Source organism: Protopterus annectens, chromosome 13.part0, assembly GCF_019279795.1.
Source record: "Protopterus annectens isolate FY-2018-M chromosome 13.part0, PAN1.0, whole genome shotgun sequence".
Lineage (NCBI taxonomy): Eukaryota > Metazoa > Chordata > Ceratodontiformes > Protopteridae > Protopterus > Protopterus annectens.
Genome location: NC_056747.1, coordinates 193,568,167 through 193,593,816, shown reverse-complemented (window position 1 = coordinate 193,593,816; position 25,650 = coordinate 193,568,167). Strand labels below are relative to the sequence as shown.

General features: G+C 45.9%; 1 protein-coding gene across 1 annotated transcript in view; it reads left to right on the top strand.

The window, feature by feature from the left end:
* MAU2 (MAU2 sister chromatid cohesion factor) overlaps positions 1–25,650 on the top strand; it is a 2,634,229-nt gene that overhangs the window by 427,570 nt on the left and 2,181,009 nt on the right. Inside the window, exon 3 of the mRNA XM_044090765.1 lies at positions 17,419–17,484. Within this exon, the coding sequence (XP_043946700.1) occupies positions 17,419–17,484 (66 nt within the window). The remainder of the gene's footprint in view (positions 1–17,418; positions 17,485–25,650) is intronic.

The following is a 25,650-nucleotide window of genomic DNA, read 5'->3' as shown; positions in this document are numbered from 1 at the left end:
AAGTACTTTTTTGCCCTCCTGTGGAATCAGTTTTGAAAAAGATGGAAGATAAGGCTAAGTCTATGCAGACGGTCAAGGATTTTATGCAGGTGCAGCCCCCTAAGTTTAGTAGGAATTGGCCTGCTAGAGGATGGTCTTATCCTTCTTCTGATTATCAGTCTAAGGGCAGGTCTAGACGTGGAAGAGGCAGGGCTCACACTCAGGGTTCTTTCAGGCCTAGGACTTGGAGCTCTCCTGCACAGTCTTCTGGTGAGGGCAGGGGTCAGCCCTTTCGTAAGCAGACCCAATGACTGTTATCTTCCACTGCCAGACCCTTCTTTACTGGCAGCTCCTCTAGGAGGAAAGTTGGGACTTTTCAAACAAAACTGGAATTTGGTCACCCAGGACCAATGGGTGTTGGATGTAATAAATCGAGGTTACAAGTTTTATTTTCACACTTCTCCTCCTTTCAAAGGCATGCCGGATGTGCCTCCTCAACAAAGGCTGGAGGCTCAGGAGCAAATTTCTCTGCTTTTGCAGATGGAGGCAATTCAGGTGGTCCCTCCGTCAGAAGTAGGCCTAGGATTTTATTCCCGTCTTTTCCTAGTGCCAAAGAAAGGAAACACTTGGAGGCCAATTCTGGATTTGTCCATTCTCAATACCTACCTAGACATTCCAAAGTTCAAGATGTTAACATTACAACAACTTTTGCCTATGCTAGGCAAAGATCACTGGATGGTAACCCTGTATCTCAGAGGCCTATCTTCACATCCCTATCAGGCCCAGTTGCAGGAAATTCCTGAGATTTCGGGCTGGTACTTCGCATTATCAGTTCTCTGCATTGCCCTTTGGTTTATCTACTGCACCCAGGGTATTCACAAAAGTTCTGGCTCCTGTGATTGCTTTCTTCAGACAGAGAGGAATACAAATTTACCCTTATCTGGACGATTGCCTGATTCTGGCTCAAAACAGACATATTACTACAACATCTCAAGTATGTAATGGCAGTTTTAAGGTGCCTAGGGTATTCTGTGAACGAAATAAAGTCCAGTCTAGTACCCTCTCAGGACATGTGCTTTCTGGGTGTGAGACTGAATACAGCTTCTCAGATGGCATTTCTGACCCCGGACAAACAAAGAACTCTTCATCTTTACTTCCAGCAGTTATCAGTAATGTCCAGGCTGACTGCAAGGATAGTCCTTCAAGCCTTGGGGTTCATGGCATCTTGCATTCTAGTACTTCCCAATGCCAAACTGCATATGAGGAAGCTACAATGGTATCTCAAAAGTGTGTGGACTCAACACTGCCACGGTTTGGACACTGTTATTCGGATTATACCTTGCATCCAGAAGGAATTCTTGTGGTGGGCTCAGGAATGTTACCTAAACAAGGGACTCTCTGTGACCCGACCAGAGGCGAGTCAGATCCTAACGACGGATGTCTCGGACTTGGCTTGGGGAGCACACTTCAAAGGGAAATGGATACAAGACATGTGGCCTCCCAAACTACTACATTTGCATATCAACATGAAGGAGATGTTAGCAGTTCAATTTGCTTTGATGGCCTTCAAGGACCTGCTTCAGCCGGGACAGGTGTTGATTCAAACAGACAACACAACAGTCATGTGGTACATCAACAAGCAGGGGGGAATCCATTCCTACCCTTTTTGCAGGCAAGCAATGATTTTGTGGGAGACTGCTCTGAGTTTTCGAATCAATCTTCAAGCACGGTTTCTGCCAGGAGCTCAGAACTCCCTAGCAGATATATTGAGCAGGCAAATTGTGGATCCCCACGAGTGGAAACTGGATCCTCAGGTTTTCAAACAATTGACTATGGCTTGGGGAACTCCAGACATAGATCTGTTCGCTTCTCCACTGAATTTTCAACTTCCAAAATTTTGCACAAAGATGTTCCACCCAGATGCTTGGAAAGTGGATGCTCTATCTTTCAGTTGGAACAACCTTCACGTTTATGCTTTTCCTCCTCTGCCTCTTCTTCCCAGGGTACTCTTGAAAGTCAGGCAGGACAAGCCTTGCATGATTCTAATAGCACCAGATTGGCCACGTCAGCATTGGTATCCTCTGCTGAGGAGTTTAATCCAGGAGCCTCCTTGGCTTCTGCCACAGGTTCCTAATTTGTTGTCCCAGTCAAGCAATCATTTTCTCAATGTTCAGGTGCAGTCCCTCCATCTGACAGCCTGGCGTATTCTGTGATGGAGCCGGTTGGGTCTCAGCTTCCTCAACAGGTTTTGAATGTCATTTTGGAAGCCAGGAGGCCTAGCACTAGAAAAGTTTATGCTGATAAATGGAAGAGATTTTTTCTTTGGAGCACTGCAAAGGGATGTCCTTCAAGGATGCATCTGCAGTCCTTACAAATGGGTTGTCCTGTCGTCAGGCAGCCCTTTGGTCGGCCGGATTCCAAAGTCTGGGTCTGGCTTCAGCTGGTGTCGCGCTTCACCCGACGTCATAGCTGCAGTTTTTTGGGTATAAAGGCATCAGCCGACGCCATTTTCCTCAGTCTTTCTTGCCGAGTGGCGCCCGAAGCAGAAGCTGTTCGCAAGTGCTGGTCGGTCAGAACCAGAGATTACTACTACCGAATACTACTTCGAAGACTTCTAAAAAGCTAAGTACCCCGATGGGGACTCTTTCTTGCCTCAGCCGATGTCAGAAAAAGTGAATAACTGTTTAACTTGTGGGAAACAAATACCTCATAAAGATTTCCACTCTTACTGCTTACCTTGTTTAGGCCCAGACCACGACGTAGCAGCTTGTCTAGCCTGTGGTTCTTTTAACCGACGGACGCTTAGACGTCGGTCGGAGTTTGCAGAACAGTTTTTCGGCTCTGATTTTGCTTATATCATGCCGTCGGATCCTCCGACTTCACAAATAACCAAAAAACGCAGGGAAAAAGGACAGACACTCGCGGTCCACGGTTTCGGCCGAAACCGCGATTAAGCCAACCGCGAGTGTCTCGGTTTCGGCTGAAACTGAGCAAGCGGTTCTTTCCCCAGCTGAAAACATGCCTTCTACCGAGGCCTCTTCTAACCTGGTGGAATCTGCTTCTGAAATCCAACCTGCAGTTGCGGTTTCTCAGGAATTATCAGACACTATTCCCTTGGATATTTCAACCCCTGCACGTGGAGCTGCTAGGCCTCCTGCAGCCATGTCTATTAAGGCCTTTGCCAGGGCTAAAGCAGCTAAAGCTTCAAAAACGGTGCCTGTTAAGCCCCCCTCTCACAGGCCCAGCACCAGTTCCCATATGCTTTCTTTGGCTGAGGATCTCATTTCTTTAATTCGTGGCTCCCAGCCTCATCCAGACAGGACCTCTCATCCACCTCCAGAGAAGAGGCCTAGAGCAGAGCCCCCTGAGCCAGTATCCACAGATGACTCCTTTGATGACTCAGAACATACAGACCCTCCTGAGGCTCCTTATTCTCCTTACGAAGACTCTGATGCTGAAGAGTCCATTCCTTCAGCCTCTCCACCTGAGGAATTTTCCTTTGGGGAAACCTTGCATGCTATGAGGGAACAATTTCAGTGGCCAGGGCCAAGATTTCTCAGACTCCAGAAAAAGGCTTAGAACCTTTCTACATTTGCCACAACATAGGCCTTTAGCAATACCTCCAGTTCTTTCTGTTGTAGATGATGCATTTAATGATGCTTGCACTGCTCCTGATTCATTACCTCCGACCCTGCTAAGCCCGATAGGTTCTACAGGGTCCCGGACACTCATCACCATTTATATAAGGCTCCTTTTGCAGATCCAGAGACTATCTCCCAGGGCCCTAAAGCTGTAGCAACTGCATTTACTAAAAACCCCCTCCCCTCTGAAAGGGAATCCAGGTCCTTAGAGCGTTGGGGTAAAAAAGTTTACACCTCTGCTACTTTGTCAGCTAGGGCTTTGAACTGCCAATTTCATATGATGCAATATCAAGAGTTTATGCTAGACCAGTTAACTAAAAAACTGTCCTCTGAAGAATCTTTAGATAAGAAATATGTTCAGGAAATGGTACATAACATACAGCAGGTTAGTAACCATTCTTTAAAATGTGGCTATGATGCACTGGAGGCTTCCTTTAGATCAGTCATGACTGGCACAGTTATCAGGAGACGTGCATGGTTGAAAGAGCAGGCATTACCTGACCATGTCAAATCAAAGCTTTTAGATGCTCCCATGGACAAGGTCAATTTATTTGGTTCCCCTGCACAGCAGGTACTAAAAAAGATGGAAGAGAAGGTGAAATCTGTACAAACAGTGAAAGATTTCTTACAGGTTCAACCTCCAAGGTTTAGCAGGAACTGGCCCTCCAAGAATTGGTCCTTTCCGGACTCCTCTAAGACACAGAGAGGCAGGAATAGGCATTCAAGAGGCAGAAACCAATCCAGGGGTGCCTACAGGGACGCCAGTGGCAAGCTAACAACCAGCGAGGCACAGACGCAGCCACCACCACTGCAACAACACAATCACAGTGACTTGGCTGTGGCACCGCCTACCAGGGAACAACTGGAAGTACCCTTAGGCGGAAAGCTGACATTATTTTCAAAGAACTGGCATTGCATCACAAGGGAAAAATGGATTTTGCAAACTATAGACCAAGGTTACAGGTTCCATTTCCATACTCTACCAACAAAGAGAGGAATGCCAAACCTTCCACCTACTCAAAGGGCAGAAGCTCTAAAGCAAATATATCAATTATTAAGAATGAGAGCTGTGGAAAAAGTACCATCTATGGAACAAGGAAAGGGATTTTACTCCAGACTCTTCCTGGTACCAAGAAAAGAGAGCAAATGGCGGCCTATTCTGGACCTGTCCGCTTTAAACACATTTCTCATAGTTCCAAAATTCAAAATGCTGACCCTACAGCAGCTCCTTCCCATGCTGGGCAAGGAGTCTTGGCTGGTAACTCTAGATCTCAAGGAGGCATACCTGCACGTCCCCATACGACCAAATTGCAGAAGATACCTCAGATTTCTTGCAGGATCAGAGCATTATCAATTCTCAGCATTGCCCTTTGGCTTATCTACTGCGCCCAGAGTGTTCACGAAATGCCTGGCATCAGTAATTGCACATTGCAGACTTCAGGGAATCCAAATTTACCCCTACCTGGACGACTGCCTGATACAAGCGGACAACAAAAGCAAGCTAACAGAAGACTTACAAAGAGTCATTTACCTGCTGCAAGCTCTGGGATATACAGTCAATATAAAAAAGTCAAGGCTGATTCCATCCCAAAAAATAACCTTTCTGGGTGCAGAGCTGGACACATCAAAACAAATGGCATTCCTAACTGCAGAAAAGAAAGAGCAACTACCTCTCTACTTCTTGGCATTAACAAAGCAGAACCATCTAACTGCAAGGAAAGTACTGCAAGCCCTAGGCTTCATGGCATCCTGCATAATTCTGGTCCCTCATGCCAGGCTGCATATGAGAAAACTACAGTGGTACCTAAAGAATTTGTGGTCTCAACACAAGCACAGCCTAGAAACCAAAATTCCAATAATCCCATGCCTGAAGCAAGAGTTCCTATGGTGGGCCCAGGCTTGTCAATCAAACACAGGATTGCCCTTCTGCAACAGTCAACCAAGCCAACCATCACGACAGATGCATCAGACCTCGGTTGGGGGGCACACATGCTGGACAAGTGCATACAAGGCTTATGGACTCAAGACCAGCTGCGCCTGCACATAAATCTAAAGGAAATGCTGGCAGTAAAATTGGCAATCCAGTCATTCAGACCATTTCTCCAAGAAGGTCAGTTGATAAGGACAGACAACACCACAGTTATGTGGTACATCAACAAACAGGGAGGCACACATTCATACCCTCTATGCCGGCTGGCACTGGACCTATGGGATGTGGCTCTGAGCTACAACATTCAGTTACAAGCAATTTTTGTACCGGGAAAAGAAAATATTCTAGCAGACATGCTAAGCAGAACAACGGATGCCCACGAATGGATGCTGCATCCGGACATCTTCAAAGCCATCACAAGAGAATGGGGATTACCACAAATAGACTTATTTGCATCCCCACTCAATCACCAGCTAAAGAGATTCTGCACAAGGACATACCACCCACTTGCTTGGAAGGTGGACTCCCTATCTTTCAGTTGGAAGAACCTGACAGCATACGCATTTCCACCACTTCCTTTGATGCACAAGGTGCTTTTGAAGATCAAAGAGGAACATCCAAGGATCATTCTGATAGCTCCAGACTGGCCAAGGCAACATTGGTACCCATTGCTGAGGAACATGTCTCGGGAACAAATATGGGCACTACCTCTGATCCCATTGCTGTTAACACAGAACAACTACAACATCCTGCATCCAAACCTGAAAACTCTGCAGCTAACTGCCTGGAACATTACATAAGAACAATTGACCCAAATTTATTCCAAAGGGTTAAAGACATAATCCTTGAGGCTCGTAGACCTTCAACAAGAAAGAATTATGCAGCAAAATGGAAAAGATATCTCATTTGGAGTACTGCAAAGGGAGAAGATGTGGCACTGGCAAACATAGCCAACATCCTGGAATACTTGGCAGAGCTCTTCCATACAGGCCTGTCCTATTCTTCCATCAAGATACATGCATCAGCCATTTCAGCAGAATACAGCTTGGATCCTCCTGTCTTCTCGCATCCTCTGCTCAGACAGTTTCTGAGAGGAATTAAAAATGTAAAACCTCCCAGGAAACCACCATTGCCAGCATGGGACTTGAACTTTGTGCTAGAAAAATTGACATTTCCCCCTTTCCAACCAGCAGCAACAGCAGAATTACAATACTTATCCTGGAAGACTGCTTTCCTGCTGGCAATCACCTCAGCAAGAAGGGTCTCTGAACTACAGGCATTAATGGCAGTGCAACCCTTCCTGATCTTCCATCAAGATAGTGTCCATGAGAACAAATCCTACATTTATGCCTAAGGTGGTATCCAGAGTGTCTTTAAATCAGGCTATCCACCTACCTACATTCTTCCCCAACCCTCAGAACAGGGGAGAAAGACTGTTGCATACCTTGGATGTACATAGACAATTACGCTACTACCTGGACAGGACCAAGTCCAATAGAAAAACTGACCAGCTTCTGGTAGCATATGCAACAGGAAAGGAAGGAAAACCAATTTCAAAACTGACAATCTCCAAATGGATAGGAAATTGTATTAGATTTTGTTACTCCTACCATGGAAAGAAAACTCCAGAGAACATCAGGCCTCACTCCACAAGGGCTACAGCCACTACCACAGCTTTCTTACGAGGAGTGGCTACCAAGGACATTATAGAGGCTGCTACTTGGACCTCCGTGCATACATTTGCTAAGCATTACAATTTACCTTTATACTGTAGATCCCGAGCAGGTTTTGCCACTGCTGTTTTGCAAGGGATCCTAACTACACCGTAATCTTTCCTTTTTTCCTCCTCCCCTAGTTTTAGCTATGGTATTCTACCCATTTGTAAGGACTGCAGATGCATCCTTGAAGGACATAGTACAGTTTTGTACCTACCATAAATGTAGATGTCCGATAGGAATGCATCTGCAGTCAGGATTACCCACCCACCTTCCCCTCTGTCGTACTCCTAGGGTATTTGCCATCCTTCAGCTAGCTTGGGGGGGATCTATTATGGTGTATTTGTTTGTATATATGTACATACATGCTTATTTTATGTGTTTGCTCTCTACTATTTGGAAACATTGGCATTAATCCAAATTTAGCCATCCAAGAGGGCACCTGGCATCTGGGGCAAGAAACACTGAGGAAAATGGCGTCGGCTGATGCCTTTATACCCGAAAAACTGCAGCTATGACGTCGGGTGAAGCGCGACACCAGCCGAAGCCAGACCCAGACTTTGGAATCCGGCCGACCGAAGGGCTGCCTGACGACAGGACAACCCATTTGTAAGGACTGCAGATGCATTCCTATCGGACATCTACATTTATGGTAGGTACAAAACTGTACTTTTTGATGTTTCAGTGCCTAATTTGAGTTTTGCACTACAGTATCTTACTGAATTATTGGACAAGGGTTTGTCATTCTCTTCTGTGAAGGTTCATGCATCAGCCATTTCTGCTCACTATGATTGTGACCCTCCTTTATTTTCTCTTCCTTTGTTCAAACAATTTCTTAGAGGGGCAAAGAATACAAGACCCCCACGTAGAGCTCCTACTCCTTCCTGGGATCTCAATTTTGTTTTGGAAAAACTTACTTTACCTCCTTTTGAACCTGCAGCTACGTCTGAACTGAAGTTTTTGTCCTGGAAGACTGCTTTTTTGTTGGCCATTACTTCTGCTAGGAGGGTATCTGAATTGCAGGCACTCATGGCAGTTGAACCCTTTTTGATATTTCATAAGGATAGAGTTTCCTTGCGGACTAACCCTACTTTTATGCCTAAAGTGGTTTCTAATGTGGCCTTGAACCAGTCTATTCATTTGCCTACTTTTTATGCTGATCCCCAAAATAAAGGGGAAAAAGTCTTGCATTCTTTGGATATCCACAGGCAGTTACGTTACTATTTGAACAGAACTAAGGAGTTCAGACACTCTCAACAGTTATTTGTTTCCTTTGCCTTGAATTCACAAGGGAAATCTGTTTCAAAGCAGACTATTTCAAAGTGGATTGGTCATTGTATTGCTTTTTGTTATTCTCATCATGGGAAGGATGTTCCTGCTGGGATCAGACCTCATTTTACTTGGGCTACTGCCACTTCTACTGCTTTTCTAAGGGGTGTAGCTACTAAGGATATTTTGGAGGCAGCTACTTGGAGTTCAGTACACACTTTTACTAAGCATTACCATCTCCCTCTTTATTCCAAGTCCAGGGCTGGGTTTGCCACTGCAGTTTTGCAGGGCATGTTAGCAGCTCCTAATGCTTTGTAGTTTGCCAGCCTCCCTTTTCCTTTGCTTTGGGATTCTACCCACAGGTTATGACTGCAGCAATGTGAGACGAAGAACATAGTACAGTTTTGTACCTACCATAAATGTAGATGTTCGAGGATCCACATTGCTGCAGTCCAATTATCCCTCCCTCCTTCCCCTCTATAGTTGTGGTTGCTGGGTTTCTTTTTGGGGATTCTCTTTTTTTCCACACTGATGGTTGTTAGGCTTTTACTACTTAAGTTTTGGCCTTCATTTTTAGGCCTTCTGACATCTGGGGCAAGAAAGACTGAGGATATGGCGTCGGTCATGCGCTTAAGTACTACTACGTACTGACGTCAACTCTAGGCGACAATGACCGATGCCAGCCTAGCTCTTTGGTATTCGGGCCAACCGAGGACAGCGGACTACCCACAGGTTATGACTGCAGCAATGTGGATCCTCGAACATCTACATTTATGGTAGGTACAAAACTGTACTTTTTCGGATCCATATCTGATCTGAGCCAGCAACAATTTATCAAACATCTGCTCCAAGCTCTTCCCCTTACCCACAATCCCTCACCTCTCCTACCTTCCCTCAGATCTCGTTTGCCGCTTCATTCATACGTATCGTGGTTTCTAGCTCCACGTTGTGTGCATTAAGTGGAACTTTTGGTACTTATATTTAGTGTGTGAGTAGTTAGTGAGCAACCCTTCCTCCTTTTCGTCGGTTTGTTGTAGAAAGAAAAATAGTTTAGAAAGTGTGTTTGAGGTAGAATAGGCCTAACCAACCCCTGTGTGTGTGCGTTTCTAGTTTAGTGTTTGAGTGGAGTGTTTATGGCTGATGAGCCAAAACCAACATTTAAAAAGTGCACAGTCTGTGACCACAAACTTGCACCGGCTGATGGCCACACAGTTATTTGCCTGGGCATTCCCCATCTTAGTCTGGCGTGTGCAGGGTTCAACCCCAGGGCCTTAAGAGAGGAAGGCGAATCTGGTAGCCAAGGGCCTGCTACCAGTTTCTGCATTAGACACGACTGCCTTGACATCGGCTCTAGTAGCTGACCAGGCTGGGACTCAACCTCCCTCTAAGCCTGCTGAGGCAGTGACTAAATCTAAGTACAAGAGGGAGAAAGAGAAAAGGGCAGAAAGGCACCACAAGTGATCTCCTGAGCGGGAGCAGTTTCCCAGTTCACCTTAGAAAATTGTTAGGACCACTTCTCCTCTGCTCCATTCCCCGAGGTTCTCCCCAGAGCCGACTGAGCCTTCAGACCCAGAGGCCTTCTTCGAGGTCGTCTCACAGGGCCAGATCAGAGTTGGTTGCCTCCTCGCGGTCTGTCAGAGCTTAACGTGTACAGGATGATATGGAGATTCATTCGGACCCAAATCCAAATGGGAGTCTTGACAGGCCACTCTCCAGCTGGAGAGGCGACATCTATGCCCTTCTTTCGTCTTCTGTCCTTCCGGGATCCGACCTGAGGTTTTGGGGTTTTTGGATCTGGGGACCCTCTGAGCTTGGAGGTATGACGCTGATGGTTCCTCCAACCTCGACGTGGGCCTTTACCTTGAGTTCCTCGGATCCGACTTGTTCGGATCCGAGCAACTCAGGGCCAGGAACAGGGAGTCTGATCCGAGGGAATGGAGATGTCTTCGGCTCAGACTTGGTCGAATCTGAGCCATTCCCTCGGAACCCTGGCTTCCTTGGCCTCTGGCCCGATCCTCATGACTAAGCCAGGGAGAACTTCTCCCTTACTGGTTGCCAAGGAGGTGCGCTCTCCTACTGGCTTTAATGTGGTGGAGAGGGTTCTCTCCCAGGAATTGAGACCCCAGCCCATTGCCTTGGACTCCGCCCAGGCTGCCGTGGATTTGGTCACGACTCCCATCAGCTTGTCCCAGCGACGGCCCTTGCTAGAGGACCCCCAGGTGGATCCCAACATGGAACCCCTCATGACTTACGAGCCCTCTTCAGATAGTCGTGTAAGAGGAGGCACATGGATTCCCCCGAGTCCCTCACAGAAGATATTGATTTGGATGAAGGTGAGGGTTCCCCTAGGTCACCTTCCGAGGATGCCTTCTTTGGAGACATCATGGAAATCCTCCGCCAGAGGGTAGGTTGGTCAGCCCCAAAACCTTCTACAGACACGTCAGTATTCCTGGAAGCCTTTGGCACAGGCCCGTTTACATCCTGGGTGTTCCCTCCTGCAGATCCATTAGTGGATCTTATTACCACGCGGGCATGGAAGGAGCCTGACACCATATAGCCAGTACACAAATGTCCAGACAGGATCCTTTCTCCTCCCACAGACACAAGACTAGTACAAGGGATCTCCTGTGGATGCTATGGTGGTGGCAGCTGCCACCAAGAGAGAACTGGCTCAGGAAAGTTCTTCGGTCCACCCTCCGGACAAAAGTCTAGGGCGGTGGGCCGCTTTGGGAAGCGAGTCTTTTCTTCAGCGACGTTTTCCATACGAGCACTGAATTATTTGGCACACGTCATTCGGCTCCAGTGAGACCTGGTCACAGAATTTGCTTTGTCGCCCCCAGAGTCCTTGTCGCCAGAGGACAAGTGATTGTTTTTGGTGAAAATGTCGACTCTGAAATCAGTTTCAAACACATCCATGCGTCTTTCCCATGCCACGGAAGGAGTGGCTAGGGCGGCTGAGACCGACGTAGCTATGAGGCGACAAGCTTGGCTCAGACTGTCAATTCGCAGACCCCTTTGAGGCGTCATTCACAAGTGCTCCGTTTGACGGTTCCTCCCTGTTCGGGAAGACATTTCATGGCACCTTGGTCCAGAGTGAGAAGGACAGGAAGACTTTTGTCTGCCATCGGAGTCCACTTCTCTAGCCCTGCAAGATCCTTTTCTAGGAATGGGAGAGGGCTGAAGAAGATGTGGTTCCGAAAATCAGTTTTCCCGGGACACTTAGGACAACTTGTCCCCTAGAGGCAGAAGGGGACAAGGCAGATGCTGCCCCAGAGGCAGAGGGGGGTCCGAGGAACTTTGGGTCTAGGGAGACCTTCTCGGACAGACCTGCGCAGCAACCCTGAGGGGTTGCCCGACTGTCCTACTCTGGAGACAGTCATGAGAAGATTGTCATTGCACCTACGGCTTGGGAGTCCATCACGATGGACCATTGGGTGCTCCAAATGTCTAAAGAATACTCCATCCTGTTCATTGCCCCACCCTTCCAAAGAGCCTCCCGGATGTTCCACCCACTCAAAGGGAGGTCGCAGCGCATGAAATTTCAAAGCTGCTTTACAATTGGGCCATCGAGCCGATCCCCCTCCTAGATCAGTCCGGATTAGACATTTACCCAAGGTTCTTTTTAGTGCCAAAAAAGACGGGGGACCTCGGACCCAAATTGGACCTGTCAACCCTGAACCTGTCTGTAGCCAAGCAGAAATTCCGGATGGTCACCTTGCAGTCCATTCTACCTTAGCTCCGAGAATGCGACTGGATGTGCTCGATAGACCTCCAGGACTCTTATTACCACATCAAGATTTGCAGAACCTCCAGAAGATTCCTTCGCTTCTGGCTGGGAGCCAATCATTTCCCGTTCAGAGCCCTACCCTTTGGTCTCACCACAGCCCCCAGGGTGTTTACCAAGGTTATGGCAGTAGTAGCCGCTCACTTGCAGCTTCAGGGAATTCATGTGTTAACTTACCTAGACAATTGGCTCCTCGCTGCTGCCACCAAGTGTCTACTTTGCATGGCCAGAGACACCTTCCTGCATCTTGCAGTCAATCTAGGGATTACCATCACCATCTCTAAGTCCCGCTTGAACCAGGCACACATCTTGGAATTCATAGGGGCACGGTTGGACACTCTATTACAAGTTTTTCTCACTCAGCACAGGGTACAAAACCTACGGGCCCATGCATTGGTGATCCTTGGCCCAAGGACACCGATGGCGAGCGACATTCTCCGAGCCCTGTGCTCCATGGCCGCAGCATTTTCAATTCCATGTGCGTGCCTTCACATGAGGGTGCTTCAGTGGACCCTGGCCATTCAGTGGTCTTGGTTAGTCCTCCCCATGGACTACTCTATACGGATCAGCAGAGCCTGCAAGATTTCTCCTCTTTGGTGGCTCCAGTTGCCAGAAATCTTGGCAGGTCGTCCATTCCTAACATCCTCAGCCCAAACCACAGTGACCACAGATGCCTCCCAGCTCAGGGGGGGGGGGGGTGTCACTTTTTGGGAAGGACAGTCCAAGGCACGTGGTCCCAGACCGTGACCAGATTGCGTATCAATGTTCTGGAAATGAGGGTAGTGCTTTTAGCGTTGCAAGCTTTTCACGCTGTTCTTCTCCAGGGGATGATTGCATTTCAGTCAGACAACATGTCTGTTACATCAACAAAAAAGGAGGGACCAGATCTTACCCTCTTTGCCACGAGGCCATGAGTGTGTGTGAGGGAGTGATTTTCCACCATTCTGTTTCTGATTGCAATGCACATCCCGGGACGCTCCAACATTTTAGCAGACAGACTGAGTCGGGCTATTCTAATGTCATACGAGTGGTCTCTGAAACAGAGGAGGAGATCTTCCTAGCGTGGGGTCACCCTTGCTGTGATCTTTTCACATCTCCTTCCAACGCTAAGTGCAGCGAGTTCTTCGCTCTGATCCAGTCTCCAGGGGACTCCCCCAGAGATGCTCATGTTCATGGTTGGTCTCCCAGGTTACTGTATGCCTATCCCCCGCTACCTCTCATTACGAAGTTTCTTCAGAATGCTTACCGACCTGAGGTGCAAAGTGATCCTCATTGCCCCATTCAGGCCTCAAGTGTGGTTCCACTTCTGGTCTCATGCTCTAATCCTCCATGGATTCCGTATACCTGCCCGGATCTCATCTCCCATCCCTTGGGCATCAGTCCACCTGATGTGGACAGCCTCAAGCTGACTGCTTGGTTGCTCCAGTTACCTTGATTGCTAGGACTCCCGGTCTTTCATCTTCAGTAAAGAGTATTCTGGTGGCATCCCACAAAGCTTCCACTAGGAAAGTTTATTGCAGCAAATGGAAGCACTTCTCTATTTCGGCTTCTCAGAGAAACACAGATCCATTTACAGCCCCGGTTTCTACAGTGTTGGACTTTTTGTCCTATATTTTCTAACAAGGTCTAGTTCCTCCACAGTGCAAGTACAACTGGCAGCCACATCTAATTTTCATGTCTGCGAAAGTCTGAATGCTCTGGCCTCTTTGAGATTGTGCAAGTCCTTTCTAAAAGTTAATTTTCTTTTGCGTCCACCTGTTAAGAATTCTGTCCCTCCTTGGGACCTTACTCTAGTTATGCAGGCATTGGTGGCACCCCCATTTGAACCAGCAGCAACAGTAGACTTAAAATTCCTGTCCTGGAAGACAGCTTTTCTCGTGGCCATTACCTCTGCTAGAAGGGTTTCTGAGATCCAAGCTTTGTCTGCTGTGCCCACTTACTTGATCTTTCATAAAGATGTTGTTTTGCTTCGTACAAACCCTTTCTTACCGAAGTTGCTTCTGAATCTAACATTAACCAGATGATTAATTTGCCTGTGTTCTTTCCAAATTTCCAGAACAAGTGTGAATATAAGCTTCACTTGCTAGATGTTCATAGACAGTTTAGTTTCTATTTACACAGGACAAAACAATTTTGTAAGTCTAATTATTCGTGTCCTTTTCTAGACCCTTTTTGGGCAATCCATTTCCAAGGTCTCCTTAGCTAGATGGATTACACACTTGTATACTGCAAGTCTATAGGGATAAAGGCCTATCTCCTCCTGATCCTTTTAAAGTGCATTCTACCAGATCTATGGCAACTTCTTCTGCCTTTTGGTCTAGGTCTAGGGTTTCTCTGGATGATATCTGTGCAGCAGCGACCTGGGCAAGGTCACATACATTTCTCATAAGTTGGATTTTATCTCTAGAGGGAGAGCATTCTTTGGCTCTGCGGTGCTCAAGAATATCCTCCATGAGGGCCTCCCAGGAGTTTTGGTAGCTGGGGACTCTGTCCCACAGGTTGCAAATAAAGTTAACTACTTCAGATAAAGAAGTTATGTACTCACCATAACGTTCCATCTGAGTAGTTATACTTAATTTTTTGCAGCCGTCCCTATCTCCTTCCCCCAAACCTGTTCTAGGTTAGCGTTATTGAGTTGCTAATAGTTTGGTTAGTGACAAACTCTGAGGGAAGGTAGGAGAGGTGAGGGATTGTGGGTAAAGGGAGGAGTTTAAAGCAGATGCTTGATAAAATGTTGCCGGCACAGATCCAATATGGATCCGAATACCCACAGGTTGCAGAAAATGAAGTACAACTACTCAGATGAAACGTTATTTTGAGTACATAACTTCTTTATTGAGCAAATATTGCACCAGAACTCCCCACAGGCAAGCTTGGAAAGTGGATGCCCTGTCCTTCTCCTGGGAAAACCTCTGTCTATGCCTTTTCCCTGTCTGCCCCTTGTCTCAAAGGTTCTACTAAAGATCAAACAGGACAAGCCAAGAACTATCCTGATTGCACCAGACTGGCCACGCCAGCTCTGGTACCCTCTTTTGCTCAGCTTGACAGTGCTGCCATCATGGTACCTGCCTCTGACTCCTTCCCTGCTGTCTCAGCAGGTGGGTCAGATTCTGCACCCTCAGCTACAGAGCCTGAACCTTGCAGCTTGGCTCATCCTCTGAATTCTTCTCCAGCAACTCTCAGTAAGCAGGTGCTGGATGTCATTCTTGAGGCAAGGAGGCCTTGTACAAGAAAATCCTATTTGGAAAAGATACTGCTCCTGGAGCCAGTCTCCGGGAATGGACACGACTGTGCCCAACTTACTTCATATACTAGATTACTTAGCAGAAATGCTCCACAAAGGCCTATCCTTCTCTTCAATTAAGATCCATCCTTCTGCCATCTCAGCTCATCCCCTGTGGGGAAGGTTTCCCATGGTGACACCCCTTTTTTCTCATCCTCTGCTCAAACAGTTCCTGAGAGGAGCCAAGAATTTAAGACCCCCCCCCCCCCCAAGGAGAGCTCCCACTCCTGCCTGGGACCTTAACTTTGTATTGGAAAAGCTCACATTTCCGCCTTTTGAACCTGCTGCCACAGCGGAGTTAAAATTCCTCTCATGGAAAACCGCTTTACTTTTAGCCATCATTTCTGCAAGAAGAGTGTCTGAATTGCAGGCTGTTATGGCCATGGGAACCCCTTCATTATCTTCCATGTGGGCAAGGGTCTCCCTCAGGACTAACCCATCATTTATGCCCAAGGTGGTATCTAGTGTGGCTTTAAACTAATCCATTCATTTGCCTACTTTTTTCCTTAATCATCAGAATAAAGAGGAAAAGATCCTGCACTCCCTGGACATGCACAGGCAGCTCAGGTTCTATCTGGACAGGACTAAGCCTTTCAGAAAATCTGACCAGCTGCTAGTCAGCTTTGCTGTAGGGGTAGAGGGCAAGGCCATTTCAAAGCAAGCCATTTCTAAATGGATAGCACACTGTATCCATTTCTGCTATAAGCACCATGGGAAACCTTCACCACAGGGGATCAGAACACATTCCACTAGGGCTACATCAACCTCGACAGCATTCCTTAGGGTAGTCCCTATCGGGGACAATCCTGGAAGCTCCAACCTGGAGCTCTGTGCACTTTCACCAAGCATTACCACTTGCCTATCTTTTCTAAATCCAGAGCTGGATTTGCCACAGCAGTCTTACAGGGGTCTGATTGCCAGCCCTAATGCTTCTTAACTACCTCCACCCTTCCTTGACTTTGATAGTCAACCCAAAATGCAACAGTGAAGCATGAAGAACATGGTACAGTTGTGAACACTTATCATAAATGTAGATATTAGTGTATTCACTGTTGCAGTCCTGGTTTCCCTCCCTCCAAACCCCCTGGCTTTCTCTGTCCTCTTTATGGCCATCTTTTATGGCAGGGGTATTTACTTTTTACTGGAGGTGTTCCACACCATGTAATAGCTTCCTATTTTGGGGGCTCCTAATATCTGGGGTAAGAAAAACTGATGTAATGGCGTTGGCTGCATGTTTTATACCCCTGATGTCATGGAAAAGGTGACAGCATCCGACACAGAAATCCCTAGACTCTGGAATTTGGGCCGACTGATGGCTACCCGACTAACATCTACATTTATGGTAAGTGTACACAACTGTACTTTCTTTTGTATTGTGGGGTGTGATACAAGGATGTATGGTGGGGTGTGCGTGTGTGTGTGCGCAGTGTGTTTTTACTTTATGCTTTGCAAGTGGCTCACTGGAGATTTAGAAAGGAGCAAATTGCATTGTGAGGGAGAGGAGTACCTAAACAAGTCTTGACATTTCACATACTAGTTCTCGGTCCTTGTAATAGTAAACGGGGACCACAGCCATGCAGATTTGTTAAGGCAAATACGTTTTTGGTTGCTGTGAGAGGGAAAGGTTTGTTTTGGATATGGGGTGTAATGACTGTGACACTAGTTTGGGATGATTTTGTTTCCATGTGTTGCACATTTTGTGGATGGACTTGCTAAGGACTGAAACAAACATAAAAGAAAATGGTTATAGTCAGAATAACCATTTCTAATTGATTAAACATGTAGTTACCGTGGAGATTTCTTTAACTCTGTCAAAGATTTCGCAGTTCGAAGATGTCAAGTTTGAAGCTGCCAGCCTTCTTTCCGAGCTATACTGCCAGCAGGTAAGAGATTCTAATGCTTTCTACTTGTTAAACATTTTAATTTTTTTGTAAAGGTTGTTCCTTATCCAGTATGTCGTTAAGGTCCTTCACGTCCTTGAGAGTCTTCCCTTTCTGCTTTCATCTTTGCTTTAAATGGGAGAGTTTGAGCTAGTGTATACAAAAGGACAATGGTAGTGCATGGGTAGAGGTGTGGATTTCTGGTCATTCAGGCTAGTTTTTGTTGTTTTATTTACTCTTAGCTTTATAGTGTTTTGTCTTGCCATATGATTGCTCTTCATTTGTGAAGAATATCCATGTTTTCTGTACTTGCAGAGGTTTTTAGGGAGTTACCAGCCAGGTGTGAACTGAGCAGTGTGCTTTGAACTGCTTTTGTAGCTTTCCCTCCCTGCTGAACCCTTCTGGCTTTCAGTTTGGTATGTAAATTGTCAAGTTGAACTGCCAGATCAGAAGTAAAGAATGAAACCTTGTCCACACAGTGGGTTTAAGTGCTTTCAATTTTATTTTAAACACTAAATAGTATCATAGGAGGTTACTAGGTTAATGGACTTAGGGCCCTTACAAGCCTAGCCAAGTTCTACCCTTATTTCCAAGATCATCTATTGCCCCTGTCCAGAAGGGACACAGGTGGAACCCCTGGGGTGAATTTACGTTTGAAGTAGTTCTAATTCCCTGTCATGCAGGTCCCTCACCATTTCCATTATACAGTCCAACGTCATTTACTGTTTTTTGTGCATTTTTTTTAATGACAGCTAGGGTTGTTTTCTTGGATTGTCTAATTTTTAAGAATTTACTGTGCTGATTCATACTGCCCTGTTTAACTGTCTTATCAGTAGTGTTGTGGCTTTATTAATTTTATGTTCAGTTTTTCCCCATCAACCCTCCTCAATGTTTTGAAGCCACACATTTACTCATAGAATAACCTTTCCTGATTGTTCACCCTTGCTTTAAATTATGGGCTTGTATAGTACAACACTCCTCCACTGGTCAGTTAACATTCTGAAGGTGTGAGTTGATGTTTGCGAAGAGGTGCCAAGAAGACGAGAGTGCTTGCCTCTGTAGCACTAATTTTGACTAGCAACAATAGAAAATCATGTGTCCTTCCTTGTATACTTTACTCTTGGGATATCTTGAATGAAGATAGCTGAACTTTAAGCCAGTATACCAAAGTCTTTACACCATCCTGAAGTAGTACATTAGTTATGTGCCCTCTATGAGATGTACGGGCACCTAATTCTCAACTACATTGCCAGTAGTCTGAACACAACTCCTGAGTTCAGTTTGCATGTTTGCTATGCTCTTTCTTCTATTGTCTGTTGCAAATAAGTTTCTCTTTGGGTTTCCTTTACTTTTTATTCTTTGCAATTTGTTTTCATGTCTTCCTGGAAGGTAGAAATGTTAGTGTAGGAGAAAGATACTACATGCAGGCACAGGCATTTGTCCCCAAGGCACTCTGCAGATTTAACTTCCCTTTTTGTTTACCTGGAAAACCAGCTTCTGAAGTTGACATGGTACCATGGCTGAATCCGCTCACCCTGAAGTTCATAAGTTAATTCGCCTGTTTTATTTTTTTTTTTCTTCATTATAAATCTGCCGATGTCCATCCTCCACTGCTTTTTTTTTCCCTTCTGGTTGAATGAAGAACCTTGGAACCAATTGGTGTTAGGCAGGTTCCTATGTTGCGACCCAGAGACAGTTACATGCATGTCTGCTGAGGCTGTGCATACTTTTGGTACATATGTTGAGGGGGGACCATGGCTGATTATATCATAATGGCCTAGGGAGATTTCCCAGCATTAGTTAAGGAAGAGGTGCCTAATACCCTCTTTGAATCTAGGTAGGGCTCTGAGCCTCCTATATTTGTCAAGGCATACATTTCCTTAACGAAACAGACAAAATGTGGCTGTTATAGCCGAGGATCCTTAGAGTGTGGCATAACTTTACTCGAGCTGGTTTAATGATCTTTTGGCTCTGAAACTTCCACAAGGAGTTTGTCCCTGCTAATGCCCCCGGCCATCCACCCCTTCTAAGAGGCCTAAGGTTTCTGCTTCTAATAAAGGAATTTGGCACTGGTGAAGAATCCGCATCATATTCCTCTGAGACCAACTCTTTTGCCCTTGGAGTTTGAAGAGAATTTTGTCCCCTATCTGTTTTTTGAGGAATTATCCCTTGGGGATACAGTGGTCTGTATGATGGAACACTAAATGGGATTGTTCCAAAGTATAAGAGGAGCCATGAACTTTTACAGATGGACTCCTCCAGACCTTCTGCAGTCTGTCCAGTCTTAGCTGCCCTGTTGACACATTTATAGCAGCTTTTCTGAGGCTCCTGACTCTCTACCACTGGCCCCTAAGATGTTGGGCAGATTTTATAAGGTACCCGAGGAACACAAGTACTTGTATAAATGTCCATCTGATCCATCTGTTATACCCATGTCCACACAAGTCGGACTTCCTTTATCTTCCAAGCTTCTGCGTTTTGATAAGGACAGCCATTCTGTGGACAGGTTTTTGTGAAAAGCATCTACTTGTGCTACGTTGGCTTTTAGAGCCGTTATCAGACCTGCATGACTAGGTATGTCCTGGCTGTTCTACCTCAGCTTGTTGGGGGGAGGGGGACTTGAATGAAATGCCTGGTTTGCCCAGTAAGACTACCTCTCTTTCTCGGTGTTCTGCCTCTTGGGTAGCTTGTCATTCCATTAAGTGCAGCTGATGTCTCTTCTAAGACAACTACATCGGGTTCTGTCATGATGAGAGATTCTTGGTTGCATCTTCAGGCTTTCCCTGAGTATGTTAAAGCTAGACTTTTCTGATTCTCCCTTAGACAACAAATCTTGGCGCTGCTGCAGAATTGTTTAAAACCATGCATGTTAAGGGCAAGGTAATCCAGGACCTTAAATTTTTTTCTTGTACATAGGTTCCAGAGAAACTATCATTTGAAGTCTTCCTTTCTGTGTAGGCAGCATAGACCTGCCCAGGAGCAAGAGGGTTTCTAAACGGATTTTCCAAGATAAGCCCACTTTGAGTTCTAGAGGCCAAAAACCTTTTCCTGATGAATTTGCATGCGTCTAAAATACAGCCCCCCCCCCCCCTTCGTCAGATTCCCCTGTACCTCATGCTAGCCATTTCCTTCACTGTTTGGCAGGTGATAACCACATATGCTTGGGTTCTTTCATCTACCACAGTTTTTTTTGACTTGGAAGTCTCTCTCCATTTCCTGGTCTCCCTCAGCCACCTCCTTGCCAGCTTTCTCATCCTGTGGTTCCTGGGAGATGTGGAGGCCCATTCTGGACTCATTCTATCTCTGCACCTTTCTCGTTTTTTTTCAGGGTGGTGTTTCTTCTTCAGACCTTTTCTTTTCTTTTCTTTTTCAGACCTGCTTCCCCAGACTTTCCTCTTCTCCCTAGATTTGAAGGACTGTTGCGTCTAGTTTACTATTCACCCTCTCTTTAAGAAATTAACTTTCTCTTTTTCTTCCTGTTATCAGTTCTCTGCTTTGCCTTTTGGTATTTCTACAGCTCCAAGGGTATTAACAAAATGTCTGGCTCTGCCATGGCTTTCTGCAGACTTCAGGAGAGTCCAAATATTCCCTTATCTGGTTCATCACCTGAGTCAAACTCCATCTCAGCAGCTTCTGATGCAGAATCTACACTTCTTTGTGCTTCTGAGCAGTGTGGGATTCAATTTCCATTACTTCTGACTCCCTCTCAGGAACAAGTGTTTTAGGTGGCAGGATTCAGACAATTCCAGTGCTGGCTTCTCTTCACCTCCCAAAGTCCTCACTATGACTGCTCTCCCCTTCCTCTTGCAGTTCATTTTACAAAGGAATTTGTCCGAGCCCTTGGGTTCATGGCATCCCCAATGCTGTAGTTCTGCCAAACTCGCACGAGAAAATTCCAGTGGTGTCTCAACTGTTTAGCTCAAACACTGCCACCCTCTGGAGTTTTCAGTCCTGCTTTTTACTCCATCTCAAATTGAAACTCCTTGTGGATTTAGCAAATCTCCCTTAACTCAGGTCTGCCTTTTCAGGTTCCTCTCCGTACTCGAGCTGTACACTAATTCTTCTGATCATGGTTGGGGGGCTTACGCCAATAATCTAAAGGTTCCAGGGCAACAGATGTCGGACTACATCAGTTTCAAGAGATAAGGGCTCTAACCCTAACGTTTGAGATCCTCTAAAGGTTTTATCAGACAAATACCACTGTTGTGTGGTACATTAGCAAGCAGGAGGACACAAAGTTTTAACTTTGCAGGCTGTCTCTTAAGGCTTAGGATTTTGCAACCTACCATCACTTGGTTCTTCAGGCGGTTTGCATCCCTTCAGAGCACAGTCTTGTGGCAGACTTTTGAGCTGGTCTGGGACACCTTCTCCCAAATAGATGCTTCACAAAGAGGTGTTTCTGACCATTGTACATCAGTCTGGTACTCTTAAAGTAGGTCTTTTGTGTCCCGTCTGAACAGACATATTCAGTTCTGTTTGAGTTCTAAATCCACTGGCTTGCAAAATGGATGCTATGTTTTATGGAGGGGGATTTTCCTGTATGCCTGCCCTCTACTTCCCAGGATCTTGCACAGTTTCATTCAGGATGCAGCCAGAATGTTGCTGCTACTCTGTTTTAGCCCAGACAGCACTGGTTCCCCCTTATTTCACCTGGCCAGGGTTGATAGTCACAAGTTACCTCGCAAGACGGGTCTTTCTCATACAAGACAAGGGGTCTCTCATTCACCCTCCCTTATCCACACTTCTGACACATTTGGTGATGGGGTTTTGATTCCTTTTTTCATAGGAGGTTACTAGACTCGTTGCTTTAGAGCCTTTACAAGCCTAACCATGTAATAACCATAGTACCCTTATTGACCATAGTTGGTTATTGTTTGTGCTGATCACAATGGGTCTGACTGCCCCTGTCCATGAGGGACATAGGTGCCACCCATGTGGTGAATTTATAGTCACCCATCCAGTTGGCAAAATTATGCTTGAATAGGGCCATTGAGGAGCTCTGCTTCGCATAGAGTGGGAGCTTATTTCAGAGGAGCAGCAATCACTGGGAGATGTTCTGTTAGTGTCACAGGCTAGGTTGAGCTCCCTGGAGCGAGTTATTCTTGTCGCATTTGATTTGCGCATGTGCAGCATTTCCATTAGTGTAGGGTCTGAGACTCCTCTATAGGCCAGGTACAGGTCAGGTCTTGGCCTGTATGATAGAGTACGGTGACAGGACTTTCATTCGTTCCATGTATGTCATGTTTTGGAGGCCCTGGATTGTCTTGTTAGAAACCTCTGTGGTCTTTCCAGTTGCTGCAGGTGTCTGGTGAGGTACATACAAAAGGAAGCATTGTACTCAGTGGTCTGATAAGGGTCGAGTACAGTAGAGCTGTAACCTCCCTGGTCTTGGATGCGATGTCCTTATTTATGACACGCAATGTAGAATGCTTTTCTTATCACCGCAGACACATGGTGATTGAAGTTTAGATTGCTATCAACCTGTGTTCCCAAGTCCATCACCACTGAGTTTGAGCTTGGCGTACTATTTATATCAATTAGCAGGTGTTACTACTTTGCCACAGGGGATAATGAGGCATTCGTTTGTGTTAAGTTTTAGTCCTTGACTTTAGCACCAATCATTTGTCTGTCAGCTCTTTTGTAATATGTTCACATCATTGGGGGACTATGATTGAACCCATTTGCAATTATTTGCAGACTTGGTAAGCCACAGGCCATCTACCTTCGCCTGGACGTCAGAGATGTAGATCCCAAACAGTAGAGGGCCCAGCACAGATCCTTGTGGTACCCCACTGGTAACTGATCTACTGGTGGAGGTGGACTCACCAACTTTGGTGTGCGTTCTGTCAGTGAGCTAGTTTGCTTACCAATCTAGTAATGTGTGGGTTAATCCCCAGCTTGGGAGAGTTTTTCTGAAACCTGAATAGGTGACTGTCAAAAGCCTTGGCTAAATCAGGCTAGGTGGTATGCACGGTTTTGCCTCATCCAGGGCTTTGACCTTCTTAAAGAAGTCTACCCTTGATGAAACCAAACTGGGTTAGGTCAATGGTTTGAAAGTCGCCTGTGTCCTTGTGGATAAGGTCCATGATTTTTTCCATGGCCTTGCAGATGAGGTGGTTAGGCTTATGGGTTGATGGTTCTCATGGTTAGTTAATGCCCCCCCCCCCCTGTGTGCAAGGAGATTACTGTTGCTGTTGTCCAGTCTGCCAGGACAGAGCCAATTCTCAGGGTGTTAGTGTGAGCTGAGTGTTTCTGCTAGGTCTTATTTTATATTTAGTAAGCGGCCTGGTATGTTATCTAGTCCCATAGAAGCTGTTTTTGGCCTTGGAGAGTTTTGTATGACCTGTACTTTGGAGCTGTTCAGTAGCACTGGTGTCCAAAATGCTTTGGGGAATGTCTGGTGGGGAGAGGGGTGCGAAGTTATTGCCAAATGTTGGCTAGCATGTTGGCAATTTCCTTGGGTTCAGTGCGAGTGGTACGGTCCCTAAAAGTTTGGCACGCAGTTGGGCATTCCCTTTTAGGTTTTGGATGTAGCCTTATGATTGTCTTTAGCTCGGGATGCCAATTTAGATTCATAGCTAGCCTTAGAGGACTTGATGTCTGATTTGCTTGTTCAAGCTGTGGAGGGTATTCTTCATGTGACTAAGTTCCTGCCTGTTCTTAGATATCACTTTCTTTCTTTTGTTGTATAGCTTATTTATACTTTCTCTACCAGGGTGACTTGTTTTGGGAAGACCTGGTTTTGTTCCTGTTGGGTACAACTGAGTCAGTGCAATTTAAGTGGCTGTATAGGGCATTTGTGTATTCCTGTGCATAGGGGTCATTGTTATGTTGGTAGGGGCTTTGAAACTTTTTCTACTATCGCTTAGTAAGCAGTGGCTTGCTTTGGAGAAATTTTTCAGGTTTTTTTTTTTTTTTTTTTTTTTTTTTTTTTTAACTCCTGTGGGAGTGTCAGGTTTGATCTTTACTTCAAACAAGACATTTATGGTCTGACTTTACCAGGGAGGGCAACACACAGGGGGTAGTGCAGTGACCCCCCCCCCCATGTTGGGGAGCACTAGGTCCAGGACATTTGAGCTCCTTGTGGGTGTGCATTGAAGTCCAGGAACCTCATAGCGATTTTGTGCTCATGTAAGTCATTCAGTCAGTGGAAGAATAGTTAAAATTTCCTATGATTAAGGTGTTATACTGTATACTGAGCAAGTCTAGTAAGTCCATGTAGGTGGTGTGGTGCTCCTGGTTCATGGTAGGGGACTTGTAGCTAGCAGTGATGTGGAGGGGTATTTTACCTATAGTTAATTGGATCTAGAGTAGCTTAAGAGAGTCTTACTGTTTCACCAATCTCAAGGTGTATTTTTTTTTAGATTTAATGAATATGGATAGACTTCTGGCTCTGCTGGCTTCATGCTCATTTTGGTGTCTGAACATATGAAAGGCATTGTAGCTGTGTATGGCTGGGGTGCTCCCAGTGGCCTTGAACCAAGTCCCAGTGACTGCACAAATGTCAGCATCTTCCAAGGTGAGGAGTGCGTCTAGGGAGTGGTTTACTGTTTAAGCTCCTAGCATTGAGCAGCATGACCTTGAGTTTGTCTTTAGTGGGTTTTTTAAAATCGGAAGTTTTGTTTGGATATTGCCTAAAAAGACACTGGGGGAGACTGGCATCTTTGCCAGTATCCAACAGCCTTGAGACAGGTGAAGGCCACCTCTGACAAAGCAGCGTGGACTGCCGACCATGTTTTCCCAGGCAGTCTGATAACTGGTCCCTCCTGGAGTGACACCAGAAGCCAAGCCAGTTATTGAAATCAATCTCTTTTTGTTTTTATTGTGACATCATCCTAGGTGAAGATAGAATGCTGCTTGGGTCTAGGCACATGCCTACCTGGGACTTGAAGTCAGTTCGGTCTTGTCTTTTTCCATATAGTTCAGAGAGGTACATCTCAAGTCATTCACACCAACATGTACTAAGACAGTCATAATGGTACTTGTTGCTGAGCGACTTGAGTGCTTGTTTGATTTTAACAATCCTAGCACCTGACAGATAGCTGACTGTGACTTTCTTGTTCAACCTGGTGAGGGGGACATCTGTGTGTCACCTATGACCAGAACATTCAGTTTTAGATAATGATATCTGTTGGGTAGTTGGATTCTGTTTGTGTACCTGTAGTTTTG